This window comes from Microtus oregoni, unplaced genomic scaffold (assembly GCF_018167655.1).
Source record: "Microtus oregoni isolate MIOR12 unplaced genomic scaffold, Mior012 000011F_ref0000422, whole genome shotgun sequence".
Taxonomy (NCBI): Eukaryota; Metazoa; Chordata; class Mammalia; order Rodentia; family Cricetidae; genus Microtus; species Microtus oregoni.
In genome coordinates, this window is record NW_024543070.1 from 5357979 (window position 1) to 5378930 (window position 20952).

The window sequence follows — 20952 nt, forward strand, 5'->3', positions numbered from 1 at the left end:
GGTGTGAGAGGTCAGCAGGGGCTACCTAGTTAGCTCCTGGCTGGCCTAGTCTTCAGAATAAGATTCTGTCTTAAATACAACAGCAAAAATAAAATGACATATGATTTCATCTGAATATAATTCCTGAAGATGAAAATAAATCTAAACATTTGTAGCTACTTGGGGGAAGAAAAGGAGAGAGAAGGAAGAAAACGAGAAAGTCTAAAATGTGAGAGTTGATGTGTATAACTACCATCTTGAAGGTGGTGATGGTTATCCCAAACAAGCTAGATTATTTAAATATGTAGTTACTTAAGTTCACAAAATAATGGTTTTAGTTTTTAAAGGCATCACATGATTTCCTCATAATATTTTTACACATGTGTATTATACTTTGTTCTAATTTGTCTTCCTTTCCTACTATCCTCCTCTTTCCCTTCTGCCCCTCCTATGTTGGTTTCTTTCCTCTCTGCATGTCACAGATACTCCCACTATCCTTTGTTTTATAGTTATTTCCTCATGAAGCATTCCATCCTAGACAAAAGGAGGGACACTGTTGAAAATTTAAAGAAACTAACAAAACTTAGAAGGCTCAGGAAACTAATGAAATTTACAAGGCTCAAGAAACTAAAGAGTTACAAGGTTGACAAGGTCCCTCCTTCAAAAAAGGCTGTTTGTAGGGACGATTGCAAATTGGGCCAGGAGCTCCAGAGAGGCAGGTTTTGTGAGAGTCACCATGTAAGGCACACTTTTCAGTGATGTAGCTGCTTTAGAGTCGCACATGCTCAAGCACACAACCCTAACAAACTCAGTTTCACTAAGGCAGACTGGATAGGAGCTGTTTCTCCCGGCTGCCATGGGATCCTCTCTGGGGTAAATAGGTTTATTCAGTCACATAAACACACCCCTTTTCCTCTTTTCCTTTTCGTTTAAGATGTTTGCCTCTCCTCTCACAATTCCCTTTCTGGTTTCATAACCTATGTAACACACACACACACACACACACACACACACACACACAGGTTCATGTAAAGAAACATGATATTTATCTAGTCTGGCTTACTTTGCTTAAAATAATGATTTCTAGTGTCATCCATTTTTCTGTGTCATGATTTTGTTTTTCTTCATAACATTTCATTGTGTACATGTACCGCATTATCACTCCATCTATTGTCAGATACCTACGCTGGCTCCATTTCTTAGCTATTGTGAATAGTGTAACAACAAACAAAGATGTGCCTCTGGGGTGTGTTGACTTAGCCCAGAAGTGGGTCTAGAGGAATTCTATTTTTAGTTTTCTGAGGAACCTCCATATTAATTTCCATAGTGGCTGTACCAGTTTATACTCCTACAGCAGTGAGTAGGGCTCCTCTCTGCCTATATCCTTGTCAACATTTGTTATGCTTTATATTCTCGATGGTGGCCATTCAAATTGGGATGAGATATAATTTCAAAGTAGCTTTAATTTATATTCTCCTGTTAATTAGGATAAAGAATAGTTTTTCAAATTTTTTTTGGCCATTTGCATTTCTCACATAAAGATGTTTCCTAAGTATAGCTAAAATAGTTAAGATGGTAACCAAACAATGACTAGTTTCATGAAGCATGGACAAGTCTTTAGACATATGTCAAGAAAACAAATTTTATATAAATAGTATCAAAAGAAAAATATTTGAAAAATATTTTTTCAATTTCCAATAATAAATACATTACTTAGTATAATTATCCAAGCAAAGAAAATTGTTACCTAAAAAAATTTGTTGTATTTTCTCAACATAAAAATTAAAAAATTCAAAATATACAAACATCTATCAGCTTTAGATATAATATATGCGTTATATCAAGTCAGTTTTTTATTAATTGCATAGGATTAGTCTATTTCACTAATTCCTTTGGGAAACAATAAGAATTAATGTCCTTAAAAATATTTTCTGAGAAAAAATTTCCCCCTAAAAATTATCAATGCAAGATTGTCTTAAATTTCTCAGTCATATAATTTAGATCGGATGAGTTAAATATCAACATAATGTTGTAGCCACAGAAATTCTATGAGTCATTTATGTTTATACAAATTCTTATGTGCTCTGCTTTACTTCTCAAGAACTTAGGCACTTAATACACACAAGAATACATGTTACATGCTATTTTGAAGCAAAATAAATACTATATAATAGTAATTGCTATAATTTTCAAATAAGAGATAAATTTAACAATGCTATTACTATATTTTACACTTCTTGATGTAATTATATTCCCTAAACTTGAAAGGTATTTACTCAGAAAATCTGTAGCCAACAAAAGAAACATTCAACTCCCTTTTAAAACTGCATTCTTTTAATTACTAAAAGAGGACCAATTTTTATGATTGCAACAGCTAAATTGTTATGATGAAACAGCAAACTGAGCAGATACGCTTCATTCCACTGGAAACCAAGTTCAGCTGAAAACTAAAATGCAAATTTCTTTTTGTTCTGGTCAAGAATGCAATTTTTAATTTCAGTTGAATGACATTATGTACCTTATTGATGTTTGGCTCCTCCATCATAGAATTTTTGATGGTTTCATTGTTGTCCTCTAATAACTTCATTAAGAAAGAATAATCACATGTCAAAGAATAAAGATGAGATGTAACATGTACAACACTGAAGTATTTTTTAAACTTATATTTGTAATCAAATTACTAAAAAAATAAGGAAATGATATCTTCTTAAATTTCATATATTTTAAAAGGAATGCATGTTGGAGAGGGCATGGTTAGGGAGTAGGATATTTTGAAGGTATAAAAATTCCTTATCTACAACTATACATTTTATTCTACTGCATGAACAATTATTTTTAATCATTTGTTTTATAATGCTGACATTAAAATAATTTTTTGTCTAAGGCACCTTATATGTGTAAATTCAGAATTTCAGGTGTCAACTGAAAATCAAAGTCAAACTATTGTCTTACTACTATCTTACTTCCATGATACATAATTCCTGCAGAAAACCTCCTTGGTAGAAAATTCAAATTTCTACCTTTCAAATTTTCTCCTACTGATGTTGCAAGGAGGCATACAGCCTTACACAAAGATGTCAAAGAGAAAAGTTGAGTCAGGACTTTTAAGTTCTCAGAAAATTAAGTATCACCAAGACAGTGCAAAGATGTTAATTGTTAAATCCAACTTTTGTTGAGAGTGGCTTTGACAGCCTACCTACAATCATGTAAGATTAATTTACAAATGAGTACAACCATTTTGTAAAAAATTTTAGTTTTTTTTTTTTAAAAAGGGGACAAATAAACTATGCTATGAGGGAAAAGTTCTGAGATACATGAGAATTTTAAGATACGATAAAGTCAGATAAAGAAATGGTAAATTTTTATTTTCAATCACATAAAGGAATAAACAATGGCAGCATCAAAATATTCAGCATGCCATATATCAATCTGAGTAACTAAATTCATAATGGCTTTAATGATCACTTTATTAAAGATAATATACAAGAGGCACTTTTATGACTACCCAAAACAGACTACTTAATTCCTAGTAAATAATTTTCTACCAACTCTATAAATTTAAGAATCTATTTAACTCTATCCAACCTAGTTTTTTTACATTCCTCTACTGAAATCTTCTTATGAGTATCATGGTCAATAATAAACTACAAGGCAATAACAAATTCTTACTGCCAAGTCCAGAATGGGAACTGAGTAGGAAATCTTGCATCCCATAAAACCCAAGACCTTTTTCTTTTAAAAATCGAGTCTTTTGAGACCTCATTTTCTCCTTAGTCCAGACTTGAATAAAAATCTGTGTCTATAGCAGAGAATGAGAAAACAAAGACAATGGAAGCCACCTGGCTCGGACCTTTATCTCTCCTCCCATCCTTCCACCCTTTCACCACCCCAGAAAAACAAGGTCTAGCTCACCTACCTAAATTTACACTTGTGCTAGCTTTTACGGCTTCCTGTAAATTATAAAATGGGTACAGAGGGCATGGGAGAGCATTAGCCACCCCTGCCTCCATTTAGTCAAAGTGTAAATAAATTCATTTTCCTGTGAAACAAACAAACAAAAATCCACAACAACAAAGTTCTCATAACTTTCAATGAATGTGTTAGTGTGTAAGTTCATTATAAAAACATTGCAAAGAGGCTCAACAGTCATTTTGCAGATTTAAAAATTCAGAAAAATATTTAGAGATGCTACGAAAATTGTTAATACTTATGTTCATATTTTTGTTTTAAAACTATAATAAAAAAGCTTTCAGTTTTCCATTAAGGTATTATGAAGCTCCCAACAAAGATAAGACTAAAACTGTTCCACATTCCTCTTTCAGAGTATGTACAGAATATAGCACTTACTACTTACTTGTGGGCTCAGAACAAAATGAAAGTACAGGACATTTGTTAAAAATTTAAAAATGTCAATAGTATATTAGACAAATATTAAACCAATTGTAACTCTACACCAATAAATTAAGACAGATTAAATAAAAATGTGCAAGTTTACTCATTAACTGTTATTTTCATATGATATGGCATGGTTATACCACTCTATTTCTCTATGCTGAATCACTGAGAATATCAAATCTTCATATGCATGTTAAAAGGCACATTACAGAAAAAGGAGCAAGCAGAGTGAACTTTTAAAATTCAGAACAATGTAGCAGTATTCTTAAATATTACATAAGAAGATGTTTAAGATAAAATATACCTTTCTACTAAGTCATATATTCTATTCACTGTTGACTATTCAGTCAACAAATTCACTGTTAACTATATTTGTTCATTTTCTTGAACTGTTTTAGTGATAACTCACACATTAAATTATAATCATATTTTACAGTTACATTACTAAGTAAATGGCATTCATATCTGCTTAGATTTCAATATATTACCAAGGCATTCACCTTTAAATACTTAGCAAACATGCTATATGTTTTGTGGTATGATCACAGCAAATAGTAAATAACAACACATTCAATCATTTATTATAATTGGTACCAAGGGAGGGAGACATGGTGGAATCACATAATTGCAAAAAGTAAAAAAAATTCAAAATATTTAGTATTTAAATTGAGAATTATGTATAAAAATATCCTTTGACATTTGATGTTATCTTGTTTTTTTCTTGTCTATTGTGAAGCCCTTTTATTTTATTTTTCCAACCATATAGCTTTTTTTCTCTTCTCCTACTTCAAAACCAGTCTTTGGACCATGTTCTGTCATTTATAGACTCTGTTAATGACTCCAGAGAAGTAACTGGCTAACTATAACTGTGTCTACTGTTTAGGTTCACTTGACAATTTTTAGATACAAATCATTTATATTCAGAAGACAAGATCTTCATGCTAACCAATATTTTTTTTAGTAGCACTGGACTAATGATCCCTCTCCCCAAACATACAAAACAAAACAAAAAACCCAATCCTGTCGGGCGGTGGTGGCGCACGCCTTTAATCCCAGCACTCGGGAGGCAGAGGCAGGTGGATCTCTGTGAGTTCGAGACCAGCCTGGTCTACAGAGCAAGCTCCAGGACAGGCTCCAAAGCCACAGAGAAACCCTGTCTCCAAAAACCAAAAAAAAAACAAACAAACAAACAAAAAAAAACCCAATCCACTGTAAAGATATCGAGGTATAACTTTGCTATTTCAGTTTAATTATAAACTAGCTTGGATTTGTAAAATTGCCTTTATTTGTATGTAATTTCCAGAAGAAAAAAAAATACACATATTCAGAAAGTTTCCAATAGGTAAACCCAGTTTCTAAGACTGACTTCTCTTAACTATCATATGAAAATCAAAGGAAATGTTTCTTAAGAAAAAGGTCATTATAAAGCAAAACACAGTATGCAAATATCAGAATCTTAACTCAATATGTACTTCAGAAAAAAGTTCCAATAACATTAATTAAACTGATGTGTGAAAATGTTGTCCCTTCCTTTTTAACACACCTTTAAAAACATTAATTGTTATACCAAATGGATTTTTTTAAAAATACGCAACTTCAATTATTTTAATGGTTACAAACAATATGAAACACTCATAATATAGTAAAGAGTTTTAACATCTACAAACCTCATTTAGACATCGTTTCTTTGTGAATATATTTCTGATAAAAGTTTCTTGAATTTCTTCCTGTTTCACCAAGTACTGCCAAAGTCTCTTCACAGACAGTGCCAAATGATTCTTGGATCTATAGGTACAGCAGATTTAATTACCTCAGACTTGGCATTTCCATAGCACTCTACCACAGTTTACTATAATAAATTAGGTTGCACCTCATGATCTAGGAAAGCACCCACAGGGCTTTTCTACAGAGTCACTGACTCTTAGGGTTAGTGGACAGTGTGGTTCCCATGACTCTATCACTTTGGTTGGAAAGCAGAAAAGGTGAACATTCCAAATCTGAATGCTCCAAAATCTACAACTTTTTTTCTGGTTTTTGATTTTGTTTTGTGTTTTTGAGATAGGTTCTCATGTAATTATGGTTGAACTGGAACTCACTATGTAGACCAAGCTGACCTCAAATTCACAAAGACCTATCTACTTTTGTCTCTGCTTTCCTAGTGCTGAAATTAAAGGCATGTACCATATACTTGGCTAAATTTTAATACCTTTTAAGTGACGACAGGACACCCAAAATGTTTTAGGTTTTAAAACATTTTAGATTCTGTACTAGAGATACTTATTCAACCAGTAAAATCTTATTCTCATCTGCAAATGATATTTATGGCTGAGCTAATAAAATGTTATTGACAAAAGCAAGAATAGGTATGACCATAATTTCCTGACCTTTAAATCAGGGTCATGGGTGTTAGCAAAAAAAAACAAAACAAAACAAAACAAAAAGTTGTGCTTACTAGAAGATAACTAGAAGCAGAATTCCTTAATGTGTTTGCTGTGGGTACAATAGTCTATAACTTTCTTGTTACTGGCCAAAATTGGTTTAAGAGCTCTACAAGAACATAAATGAACACTAAAAAACTAAACATACTGTTCAGTTAAGTAAACATTTATTTGGGGCAAGACTTTCTAGATAAAGCAAGTATTGTATAAACTGTTTTCTCTTCATGCATAGTACAACAGTTGCTAAATAGCTATTATTCTTTTGCAGAGCAGGAGTTAATAAAAGCACATTCTTGCTGTATCTACTACTTCAGCCTTATCTGTTCCATATTTTCAAAAAACTCAAGTTTTTGAAACCCCCTTTGTTATACATTCTTAGTGGTTGCCTTTACTCTGCAATGTCAGAGTTACCTAGTAATGACAATGCATCCTAAAAAGCCTAGAACAATTACTATCAGAACCTTCAACACAAATGCTTGGTGACCTTTGATATCTATGTCTTATAACAAAGACACATCTGCTCCTAGAACTGAATGTTAAGCACGTACCAAAAGTATTTCTTCCTCTAAATGTTCCCAAGGACAACCTGGTTCTGCAAAACTTCTTAAAAAAATGAAACAAACAAACAAACAAAAAAAAACCCACACTACCAACAATAACAAACAATATCCATGGTAAAACCTACTTGAAAGGAGTGTTTGTAGGTTCTAGTAAAGCTTTGTGACGGAGTATTGCAGGACCTGCAGACACACTCTCTTCACAAGTGTGACTGGAGATATAATTTTGAGGAGGTCCACCATGGATTTCAAGTCGTCGGAGAAGTACTTGTTCCCAACACTGGAGAGTTTTTAGGACTGCATGACAAAGAGGTGAACTGACTGGTAGTTCTGAAAAAGGAAAACACAATTGGTCTACGGTTATATTCTACAGTAAAATGCTTATGAGAAAACAATGGATATTAATGAAATTTAGTAGGGATATGTGGGCACTGAATCTGGTATTTTTGAAGATAAAGTGACATAAATCTTTACAACTATTCCAACATTACTGCTTTGGAATTTAATTTCACATGAAAATTATGCTTGAAGATTATATGAAAATGTTTATGGAAGAAAAATTAATTGCTTTAATGTTTGTAACAGGCCTGAAAGCCATCTGACACTTTTGTTTAGAAAATGAAAATAATAAAGTTTAAAAAGTTCAATGATACTTACCATGAAATGAAATACTACTTCAGCTATACTACTTCAAAGTCTTGGGTAGCAATCCTAACTACTTTTATCTGCCCACATCTGGTAACAGTCTTAATTTTCAATTCTGAAAATTACCTACTCATTTATTATAGTGGAATGAATATAAACTTATCATTCCAACAGTCATACATTTTTTTCCATTAAGTTGGTATTTTATTATTTACTTTAGTGTATGAATAAACACGGTTCACAGCTGAAGTGTCTTTTATTATAAGAGTACCCTTCTTTATTTCATACACAGCACTCTCCTACTTTGGAACTCATCACTGTGTTTCAAGGTTTTTAGGTCTTGTGTTAATTAAGTCCCAGGTACAGACATAGTCTAATATAATAATATCAGGCTCGGGGCCTTTGATTTCTCAAACATTTCCCTCCTCAGCAGGTAACAGTATGACAGAAAAATTTAAAAATAGTTTATATCTGAAATAAATGTATATTTTACTACAGAAACTCATTATACCCTATCTTTATTTAAAATATACACACAGAATAACAATTAGCACTGATTCATATTAAGATGTTTATTACCTGCAAGATCATGGCCTGCAAAGGGATAGAAAGTCTTCAAATTGCTGAGCACCAACTGGACCATAGCCAATCGCATCAATGACCAACTAAAAATAAAAGTTTCTCTGTTTAAACATTTGTACAGGGATCTAGAAAACGATGTAACCCTTTAACATAACTATTTCCCTACAAGGAATTAGCCCAAAGATATACTTCTGCAAAACCAAAATAATATAACTAGTTATTCATGTCAGCATTATCTAAAACAACAGTTAAAAAAACCTAAATGCCTGTCAGGAGAGTAGGGGCTAAATAACAATAATTTTGTAGATTTAAATTTTAAAATAACAGTAAAAATGAAATATTACTAAATGAAATATTAATATTGCTAAAACTACAGTATCAATAGTAATAAAAAGCAAGCTTAGGGGAATCTTGTGTATGTGTGTATACGGTCATCAATTTAAGAAAGCAGGGGAAATAATAAAGATGTCCTTTATTTCTGTAATCAGAAGGATATAGGAATGAATAAAAATGGCTACCTTTACAAGTGCCAGGGAAAACATAGCATAAATGAGAAACATGAGGCTTCTGACTTTACATTTCTGGATAGTTAAAATTATTTCTGCTTCTTTTTAATTTTAAATCTATCATATTTATTTATATCTTACCATACTGACTTTAAATCATGAACTGTGCAAAATATGCACAACATAAAGTCTAGCATTTTAGCAATCTTGACAATAGCACACTGACTGTTTTAGAACTATCACCATCATCATTCTCTACAACTTTCCACAGAACTGCTAAAAAAAAAACTATGCACTTTTCATTCCTCTAGTGACTATCAATTTGACTGTTTAATGCATTTAGTAAAGTAGAACACACACGATTTACTTTGTTTTGACTCTTTGTATAATGTCCTCAAGATTCATCCATGTATCATGATTCAGAATTCCCTTCCTTTGTAAAATACAGTAATTTTCTGATTACGTACATAATACATTTTGCTTACTGAGTCACCCAACAAGACACTTGGATTTCTTCCCACCACTGCCCATTATGAAGTTGTCAATTGGATGTACAAACACGTTTGAGTTCCTACATTCCACTCTTTTGGTATATGCCCAAAGTAGAATCACCAAATTATACAATAGTTGTACTTTTAAGTTTTAAAGAAACTATTTTATCATTTTCCAATGTGGCTGTACCATTTTATAGTCCAACCAAAAGAACACAAAGGTTCTAAATTCTATCTGGGTCAATACTGTCATTTTGTTATTTTTGTAGCAGCCACACTAATGGGAATGCGATAACATCCCACTGTGGTTTTCATTAACATTTCCCTAATAATCAGAGTATTTTTCCAGTGTTTATCAGCCATTTATATGTCCTCTTTAGAGAAACACCTCAAACTATTTGGCCTCCTTCTCCTGACTCTTGCTTTTTTCCAATACTGAGAATTAAACCTGGGCCTTCACAGATGTAAGACAAACAACTGTGCTACAAGTGACCTACATTGCCACTTCTGACCAGTTTTTACAAGTTTTTTTAATTGTTGGATTATATAATTTGGCTTCTGAGTCATACATATGTTTATATATTCAAAAAGTAAACTAAAGTCAACAGAGAAAAAAAACACCAGTAAGCAAAATCTTAGTTTTTCAATAGTTATTGTCCAAAAATCTACTTGTTTCTTTTCAAACTTTTATTAACCAATCATTGGCATGCCATGTCTTAATAAAATATATTGCTGCTCCAATGTAAATAACATATGAATAAGACCACTAAAAAATATAAAGCCAACAGTGAACCATTCAAATTGATGTTGAGAATAGTGAACACTTAAGGCATTTTTTTTTTTTAAATCACAGAAGAACTGGAGAGATGGTTCAGAGGTTAAGAGCACTGACTGATCCTCCAGAGGTGGAGAGTTCGATTCCCAGCACCCACATGGTGGCTAGCAATCATCTGTAATGAGATCTGGTGCCCTCTTCTGGCCTGCAGGCATATATTCAGGCAGAACACTATATTCATAATAAATAAATAGATCTTAAAAAAAAATAAGGATATCTTATATAATTAGAGGTCTACTAAACAGTCATTTGATATTCTTGATTGAAGTTGTAAGATTTATATGCGCGAAAAAATTAAAGCATAATATGAAAAGATTTGTGTGATGTACTATAAATGATAATGTTTTATCAAGGGATAATCAAACATTAATTGAAAATTTATTGCAGAAAAAAGGAATTTAAAAATTTCAACTAGATAAATAGTATAACAATTCAATAAGTTATTAATTAGATGTTACTTTTAAAAATATTATTTATATAGGCCAAGTTGATTTTTTTTTTTTTTTTTTTGGTTTTTTTCGAGACAGGGTTTCTCTGTAGCTTTGGAGCCTGTCCTGGAACTAGCTCTGTAGACCAGGCTGGTCTCGAACTCACAGAGATCCGCCTGCCTCTGCCTCCCGAGTGCTGGGATTACAGGCGTGCGCCACCACTGCCTGGCCCCAAGTTGATTTTTTTTAAAGAAGCTTAACATACAGTATTTCATACCTGAATGAATTTGAATTAGAATGTTCCTGGAGATGGAGATCAGAAGGTAAAGTACCGTCATCATTATCATCTTCATCATCATCATCATCACTTTCTTGACTCTCCTCAGAATCATACTCTACTCTACTTTGGGAAGGAGGTAGAAAAGGCTGAAATAAAAATTATATATCTTATCATTCAAATATTTGATTTAATCCATCTAATCATATAATTCATCCCATTGGTGGATATTTCACTATAAGCACAATAACTATTATTTACCACACTGTGTTTTTGATATAATTTTATATATTCACCCAGTTAACAAAAAAAATTTATTTTTTTTAATTTCTATATATATTTCTATATACATATATATATATATATATATATATGTATACAATATCCTGTCCGTATGTCTGCAGGCCAGAAGAGGGCACCAGACCTCATTACAGATGGTTGTGAGCCACCATGTGGTTGCTGGGAATTGAACTCAGGACCTTTGGAAGAGCAGGCAATGCTCTTAACCACTGAGCCATCTCTCCAGCCCAAAAAACAATATTATTTGCATATCAAAGCCAGTTCCCTTTCCTTCTCATTCTTCTACTTTCCCCATCTTCTTGCTACCCTGCCCCCATCCATTCCTCAAGAGGGTGAGGACTCTCATGGGGAGTCAGCAAGTCTGTTACATCACTTGAGGTGGAACCAAGGCCCTTCCCCGTATCAAGGCTGAGCAAGGGATCCCTCCATAGGGAATGGGCTGAGAAGAGCCAGTTCACACACTAGGGATACATTCTGGTTCCACTGCTAGTGGCCCCAAAAACTGCCTAAGCCACACAACTGTCACCCACATTCAGAGAGCCTCATTCATTCTTATGCAGGTTCTTCAGCTGTTAGTCTCACTAGCTTGGGGACTGTTTTTGTTTCTGTGGGTTTTCCCATCATGGTGTTGGCCCTTCTGCTTGTAATATTGCTCCTCCCTCTGTATGGCTGGACTCCAGGAGTTTGGCCCAGTGCTTAGCTCTGCAACTGCTTCCATTAGATACTGAATGAAGGTTCTATGATGACCATTAAGGTAGTCATCAATCTGATTACAGAGGAAGGGCATTTAAGGTACCCTCTCCATTATTGCTTAGATTCTTAATTGGTTTCCTGCTAACCCCATAATAGCTCCCTTATCTCTTTCCTTGCTCTCACTCTCTGTCCTTCACCCAATTTGATCTTGCCAATCCCTCATAATCTCTTCCTCGCCCACCCTCCCCAGTACCCCCGCCACTGCCATGTTACTAAAGAGATCTTGTCTACTTGCCTTTCCGGGGGTGGGGGGGTGCGGGGGTGGAGTTGTGGGCTGTAGGCAGGTTATCCTTTGCTTTATGTCTAATATCCACTTATGAGTTAGTACATACAATGTTTGTCTTTCTGTGTCTGGGTGACCTCACCAATAAAAAATTTCTTAGGAATGTCACCCAAAAGTCTACTTGAGATATATCTAATATCTACACAATCCTTTCCTCCCCTACCCCTCTGAAAAGGTCTCACTATGAAGCCCAGGCTAGTCTTTGCCTTGTGGTTATCCTTCTTTAACCTCTCTCTCAAGCATTAGGCATTTGATAGCATAAACTGGCTTGACACAAGAATGTTTAAAAGAATCACATCCAATGCCATCTAACAGTTTTACATTTTTGGTAGTAAAGTTAAGCAAGTAAGTAAAAAATTAAGTAAAATTCAAGAAAAAAATGTATTAAGTGTTACCAAAAAGGGGGGGGGGGGATTAAGATGGAGAAAAGTAAAAGCTGACCATAGAAGGCCTCTATGAAAAGTAGCATTTAAGTAAAACCTAAAGGAGAAAAAATAACCAGCCTAGAAACAATAATGGGGCTAATGAAACCTGTCTAATAATTCCATAAAGAGAAAAAACAATTTTCCAAAAGCATTATAATCACTCACTTTAGACCACTTGTTCCCATTTGACTACATGAACATTGTTCTGTGTATCAATGTTTTATTACCTTGGCTATGAAGTAGTCCCAGATACTTAGCTCAGGTGGGATAAACTTCTCTTTTACTGCCAGTGACTCCTGATTTACTGAGGAAGAGGTTATAGGGGTAGATTCTCTGCAAGATACTTTTGATGGACTAAAATGTTTGTTTTGTTTTTCTCCTTCAACTAATAAAGAAACAAAGAGAATAAATTATTAAAGTACTATGTCCAACTGTAATCTTTACAAAAGATAACTACAAACAACACACATAAACTAAAATATGATTATGAAAGTATAGAGCACTTGAAAAAGCAGGTACGAAAAGGAAGAAAAAAAATCACTCTGTGTAGCAACTTTTGCTTTTACCTTAACTTGTCCACAATTATCTGAATGATAACTTATATGTTGTATATAGTGTATAATAGACGTAATGTCTGACAACCAAAAAAAAAATCACTCTACAATTTAGTTAGGATTATGATAGAAATTTCCTATATCCTTCTACTTCACGGTTTTTAAGGGGAAGAGGTTTACAGGAGAATCAACCAGGGATTTATGCACATTAAACACAGATTTTTTATTGCCAGTAAGCTACCCCAATAAGCACTTTAAAAAAAATAGATAACATAATGTCAATATGTTATATATATATATGAATTAAAAATAATACCACATTTCAGATTGTACAGTAACAAAATGGTCTCATTATACATTTAAAATACATTTTTATTAGAAAATATTTTTAATATTTTGACTTCCATAATTAAATTGCATTTATTACAACTTGAAAAATGGGTTAAAGATGAACTTTCTAGTTGTTAGAATTACACAAAAGAGAAAACTCAGTCTTTATTTTAGCTTCTAAAAACTTTAAAATTAGACAGCATTCTCTCAGGATTTACCCTATAAAACTAAAAATAATAAGTATACGAAAAGCAAAAATTATAGGGAGCTTGATTTAAAAGATTTTATGGTACCAGTGATCAAAGCCAGGGCCCTTGCACATGCCATGCAATTATTGCATCACTGAGCTACATATCCACAGGCTATAAAAATATTTAACAAAAACTAAGTTATAAGACACATTATCAAATGTAGACAAACAGGGGTCTTATAGACATAGCATGACCTAATAGGCAAACAATTTATATTAAGCAAAACAATATTTGTCTCTAATGATTCCAAATGAGATTTACTTACCTTAGGAAGGGATGTAAGTTTTGTGTCTTAATTACAATTTTGATTTATCATTTGGAACTATTCAACTTTAAAATACAACATGCACATGCAATATATCAAGCAACAATAACTTAAGCTTAATGTAGTAAATTATGTGATTTTGGAAAAGATGAATGACACGTGCATATTCTAAAGATAGTATATAATAGTGGTTCCACTGTTATTTCATCTATTAAATGATTAAATTTGTAAATTGAAATCTGTATAAACTTTTATTAGTATCTGATAATTAACAATCAAATTTCTAATATATACATTGTACATATTAACAAACATTCTAAAATTAAATGGAGCAGAAACTGGATGTAGACCTTATAAAGTATCTAAGAGAAACGAAGAGGATAAAATGTAGCTAATACAAAAACAAAGACATGCTTTTATCCACTGACTGATGAAAACAGATGCAGAAACCCATTGCTAAGCTTTGGGACAAGCTCCGGATATTCTGATAATGAGAGAGAGAATTGTAAAAGCGGGAGCTGGGGGGTGGGGTGGGGTTCAGTTGTGTAGCTTGGTCTACAAACAATGGGAGCAATAGCTGTCCTTAACACTTTGGCTGGCTCTTGGAAATTATTCTTCATATTGGGTTGTCTTGCTCAGCCTTAATGTAAGGCGAGGAGCTCAGTCCTACCTTACCTTGATATGCCATGCTTTGCTGATACCCACAAGAAGACTGTCCCTTTCTGAACAAAAACGGAGGACTGGATGGGGCAGAGGGGAATAGGAGAGAAGGGAAGGGGAACTGCAGTTGAGATGTAAAATAAATGAATAAATTTAATTTATAAAAAAAGAAAAAAAAAACAAAGGTATGCATGGGATGAAAAGCCTGACAGAATAAAAAAAAATGTCCTAAATTTTAAAAACTTAATTCTTTTTTGACTAATAGGTTTTCATGTCAAAATAGATTTTGTAGACAAATATCCCTTCCTTTCCTGAACATCCTGATCTGACTCTCAGCAATTCTGTATTACAGATATTTAGAAATGTTAAAGTCATTCCCAAAAGATATGAAAGAGAAATGTGTGTGAGGTTACACTAAGGCATGGGAATATGAAACTAAAGGAATAAGAAATGAAACACTGCTTTCTATAAGTTTTCTTGTATTACTAGATTTGTTACCATGAAGATATTACTGTGATAAGAACACAACAAACCAAAGCGCAGAAGTGAGAAAGGGAAGGATAATATGAATTAGTGGGACTGAATATGCTCCAAGTACATTACATACATGCATGAAAATGGCCACAGGTAACCTGTACAATAAGAAAAATAACACAATGAAAGTTAAGAAGTGGGGCTGGAGAGATGGCTCAGTAGTTAAGAGCATTGCCTGCTCTTCCAAAGGTCCTGAGTTCAATTCCCAGCAACCACATGGTGGCTCACAACCATCTGTAAAGACGTCTGGCGCCCTCATCTGGCCTTCAGACATACAGACAGAATATTGTATACATAATAAATAAATAAATATTAAAAAAAAGTTAAAAAGTTAGAAAGCTTAACGTTTATTTTATCATTGTTCTTTGTGTATGTGGTGTGTGGTGTATGAGGTGTACATGGTATTGTGTACTGGGACTGCATGCACACATTTCTACATACACATGGAAGCCAGAGTACAGCCTCACGTGTTGTTTCTCAATAATGCCACCTACCTACCTGGTTATGTGAATCAGAGTCTGCTGCCAGCCTGGAATCACCAAGTAATTTAGCTGACTGGCCTGTAAGCCCCCGGATCCACCTGTTCTCCCCTCAACTTCCCCAGTGCTGGGATAACAGGCATGTATCAATATGTTTTTCTGTGGATTCTAAAGACTGAACTCAGTCCTCACACTTCCATAGCAAGCACATTACTGAGTTACCTCTCCAGCCCGAGCTTACCATTTTAAAGCAGATATAACAGTATTTTGTAGCCAGATTTAAACACTACTTACTTAAGATCTTAACACAATCAGCAGAACTATTTCATTTCCTCCTTTTCTACTGAAAGCCAACTTATCTTTGGGGTTCTTACAGAGAATGTCAGGAGTACATAAAATTCATAATGCAGGACTTTAACAGTTAGTCCCAAATGCAGGAGGAAAGGGTAAATTGTTTACTGATAACTTAAATAGTTAATGTTGAAGGAAATAGAGATATGAAAAAGATATAGGACATTTAAAGTTTAATAAAAAATTAATCCCAAATTAATTTCTGGTTTTTAGCAAGGCAATTCAGGCTAAGTACTTAGTTTCTTATAGGGTACTTTAGATACAAACCTACCTGAAATCTACAAATAAACTTCAAAGAATCCAAAAAGGGAAATAATAAAGAAGCAATGAATTAAATGAAGTTTTCTTCTTAAATAAATAATATTAATAATTTTCAAAAACTGACATGATACTATTCAGGTATAACAACATTTGATTCTCAGGGTCCTTCTAAAATCATTACCTCATATACTACTTTGTAACTGGTCTGTAGTATTCATAAAAATAAATTTACAAGCTGGACATGGTAACACACAGCTTTAGTTTCAGATCTTTGGAGGTAGAGGCAGGCAGATCTCTGAAGTTAAGGCTAGCATCATTTACAAAGTGAGTTCCAGACCAGCCAGGACTATATATATAGTGAGATGCTGTCTTACAAAATAAATAAATTTATAAATATTTGAATTGGAAGTAGCAAATTTTTCTCAAAAATCCTATACCAAAGCAGATTCCTAGATAGTTGATGTGAAAATAATTCACTGAAAAATAGCAAGAAACTACCAAAGCTGTTATTGGTAAGAGAAGGGGAGAAAAGAAAGGGAAGAGCTGGAGAGAAGTTTAAAGCAGGGCACAGAGGCAGAAAATAAGAAATGGGGAGGATGAAAGAAAGAGAGAAAAAGAGAGGAGAGGGAACATGGCTGGAGGAGAAAGAAGACAGTCTCTATAGTACTGTGAGCACATGAGCACACAGGTCTAATGCTGTGACTCATGTTCTGTAAGCAGGGTTTTATAATCAAAAGACCTATGGTCACTGTATTGGAATACTAACTCTAAATTATTACAAAAGCCCCATGTTGGAAATATATTCAATCCATTTTGTTGTAGACTTGAAATGGCCAAAAAAAGGGGGGGGGGGGGTCAGGAAAAAAAGTTTACAAAAGAAAATATGCTTAGTTTTAATAATCTTATTAAATATCTTTACCCACTGATGGCATCTGGATCAGGTAGACTTTTTCCTATTGCTTCTAGCTTTGTATATCAAAAGGAACAGCCTTAATAATGAAATTAAAAGACTACTTATCTGTACAAAAAGTACATTTACATTTCTTTCAAGCCCTCCTGGAAAGCTTCTTTTATCTCCCATTCTCACAAAAATAAGTGCTATTTAAACACAAAGGGAAACTTGATATGACATGGCCCTCACTAAAAACCTAAGACTAACAAACATGAATTAATTTCCTTCTAAAGTGAGTTGTTTTCATAGCTGGTCGTATTTTAGAAGTTCTTCACCAGTGATGAGTGTTTCCCATGCTCACCTGTGTTTAGTCACTGCCATTCAAACGTTATGCCTTTGCATCTTCTGGTAAAAAATGTTATTCTGCTAAAGGGATGATTGTAATAGTATGTAATAGTCACTAAGGAAACACTGAGCTTTCATACAAGTTCTATATATATAAATGATTTGGATTTTCTGACTATATTTAGTATAAATAATAAAAGATCAGGGATAATTTTAAATGTCTTCAAAATACCTATCATTAGCAGTTTCAGAGAAAGATGATATAACAGGCTTACCAAAAGTAAAATACTCATTTTATGTTTCATTCTACAGTTAGGAGATAAAATTTTCTGTAAATTTATTGAGAAGACAAAATTCACAAGTTTTTTTTTCTCACAAGAGGCAAAATTCTAAAAATTATTTCTAAAAATGATAATACAAGAAGCAAAAATATGGATTTCTAACTGTTTGCAAAAATAATAATTTTAAAAAATTGCTCTTGCTAGTTTTCAACTTTAACAATTATCAGAAAATAAAAATACCACAAGTATACATAATTACTACAATTTAATTATAAATATCAAAATTTTCATGTGATGCAAAATTTACAAAGAGAAATTTCATTAACATTTAAGTTAGTAAGTTATTTAAATTATTAACTTTTTGATTAAGAATCCTAGGCTGTCCTTAATAGCCAAGTAGCCACAGGGGCTACATAAGAAAGCTGGCTGAGCATGAGCCAGGGAGCATCCCAGAAGTACAGTTCCTCCATGGCTTCTGCCTCCAGGTTCCTGCCCTGAATTTCTCTGATGCCCAAGTTTCTTTCGGTCAGAGTGTTTTAGCAAAGCAACAAAAAACAAACTGTAACAGTCAGCAAAACGATTAGAACAAAGTATACGAGACATGCAGGAAAATAAAAACCTATAATTTAGTCCATGAGACCATTATTTCAAAACACTTGAGATGAGAATTTATATCAGAAGAAACACAAATACCAAACTTCAAATGCCTTTTCTAGCATGAAATTTGAAAACACTTTTTAGAGAACATATATTTAGGCATCCCAAAACAAGTATTTCATTTCCAATACACAGTATTTGAATAATGATTTGTTAGGAAAACAATATTCTACACTTCTCAATTTTCATTTGGCTAAATTTAAAAACTTAAAATACATACATTTTAATGCTGACTCAATTAGCACTGACTTTCTGAAATACATTATTTATCCTAGTGATGGTTAAAGCCATGGTTAAACTTGACAGCATCTGGAAGTACACAGGAGACTAGGCCTCTGGGCATGCCTGTGGGGTTACCTCATTGCTGATTGAGGTGCTATTAAGAGTAGTGTCACTTCCTGGTTGGGGTCCTGGATTACTTAAGTAGAGAGAGAGGAAGTTGAGAAGCAGCAGGCATTCACTGTTCTTCACCTCAAAATGCAGAAATGACATGACCAGGCTTCAAGCTCTTCCTGATCTGACTTTACAAAATGACGACTCTACCTTCAACTGGGAGCTAAAATAAATTTCCTTAAGTAGCTTTTGCCTGGGTATTTTATTGTAGCAACAGGAAAAGAAATGAAGATAATCCCCTTGGTCAACAATGTACACTGAATATTAATACAACCAAACTCTTGGTTTTTAGACACATTATTGTATTTTTAAAGCACAGCACCTAAAATTCCTCAGATTGCTGTGCTTTAAAAATACAATAATGTGTCTAAAAACCAAGATTTTAAGAGTTTCCTTTCACACTAACTGCCGTCATTCAGTTGTTTACCTTGACTGTACTTTGGTTCTGAGTTTTCTCCTGTTCACAGGACTGGCTGTTTCTGACTGCCAGTACTCTGTTATCCACTGCTTCCCTTTCCCACTTCAGTCTCTCACTCCTCTCCCTTCACTTCTTTCCTCCATGTTTCCTTTCAAACTAGAGTAGTTTGGAACCAAGAGCCTTTCCTGTAAGTCACATCATTCATAGCTCCTCTAAGCGCACTTGTTATCCAAAATAGTTTTTAAGTTCTCAAAGACAGGTGAGCATAAGATGGATGTTTACATCCAACCTTACCACAAGATAACTGTGTTTTAAATATTTCATTTGGCTGGCCTATACCCAATCCAAATGGATAAACATACAGATAATTTTTGGTTATTTGCTTATTTTTTATTATCTGAAAAAATGGTTAGGATTATCATTTATTAAGATCTTTACAACTACATAATGATATTTTTGCCTACAAGCAATAAATATAAGTGTTTAAATAAGAATCAACCTGACCTTTGAGTAAGGCTCTTCATAAACATGTAGAACTGGGGCTCATAATCTGGTTCATTGGTAGCAGCTTGCCTAACATAAACATGGTTCTGGGCTCAATTTTCAGTATCAAAGAAAAAGAAACAGTTGAAGCTAAGACCAGGCTAAAAATATACTTTTCATCTTAAACCATATGATAACATTGCTTACCAAAATTTATCCCTTAAATAAATTTATAAATTTGATTTATAAAATAAATTTAAATTTCACTTAAATATTTAAGCCTTAATGTTTTTTAAAATATTAAAAATAAAGCAAAAATTAATTTACCAATTATCAATTTAATCATTAACTCCATGACCTATGAATCTATTTATGTCAAAGTTTGAAAATTTTTTTCTAGAACTCAGATATATGAAAAATACAGTCAAGGTAAATTTCATAGTTTTTTAATTGATAGAAAATATACCATGGGAAGTAACTTTAAAAACTATTCTCAAAACTAAAATGTTTAATATTTTGATAAACAGATAAATTTCATATGTAAAGTAAATTTGAACTTAAATCTGCAATTTTAAGGAAAAAGAAAAAATGTTTTAATTCAGAACAAAAGGATTAGTGAGACAGTGTAGTGGGCTTTAGTACAAGACGAGATGGTATGAAATCTGTGGGCAGCCACATCAGCACTGGACCTTTCAGTAGAGGAGCCAAAACTGTCTTAGCTTCTGAACTTCTTAAAAGAAAGGGTCACAGAGGGAAAAATGACAATTATCACTCTGATGGCATCTGTCATTTCACAAAACCTTTCTAGACATGAAATGGTAACTTTAGTTCTTAAAAGCAGAAGCTATAAAGTGTAACAAAAACTTTGTATCTCAAAGGCTGTCAAAATATGACCCTTTTTTTT

At 33.4% G+C, this 20952-nt stretch overlaps 1 protein-coding gene across 4 annotated transcripts in view; it reads right to left on the bottom strand.

Moving 5' to 3' along the window:
- The window catches only part of Dmxl1 (Dmx like 1), a 143357-nt gene that overhangs the window by 34720 nt on the left and 87685 nt on the right, over positions 1-20952 (bottom strand). For 2 of the 4 annotated variants that reach the window (XM_041659694.1, XM_041659692.1), the window contains 6 exons: positions 13122-13279; positions 11134-11282; positions 8594-8679; positions 7498-7699; positions 6042-6159; positions 2498-2560 (listed from right to left, as the gene is read on the bottom strand). In XM_041659694.1, coding sequence (XP_041515628.1) covers positions 2498-2560; positions 6042-6159; positions 7498-7699; positions 8594-8679; positions 11134-11282; positions 13122-13279 — 776 coding nt within the window. The remainder of the gene's footprint in view (positions 1-2497; positions 2561-6041; positions 6160-7497; positions 7700-8593; positions 8680-11133; positions 11283-13121; positions 13280-20952) is intronic. The other 2 variants (XM_041659693.1, XM_041659695.1) reach the window with 1 other exon arrangement.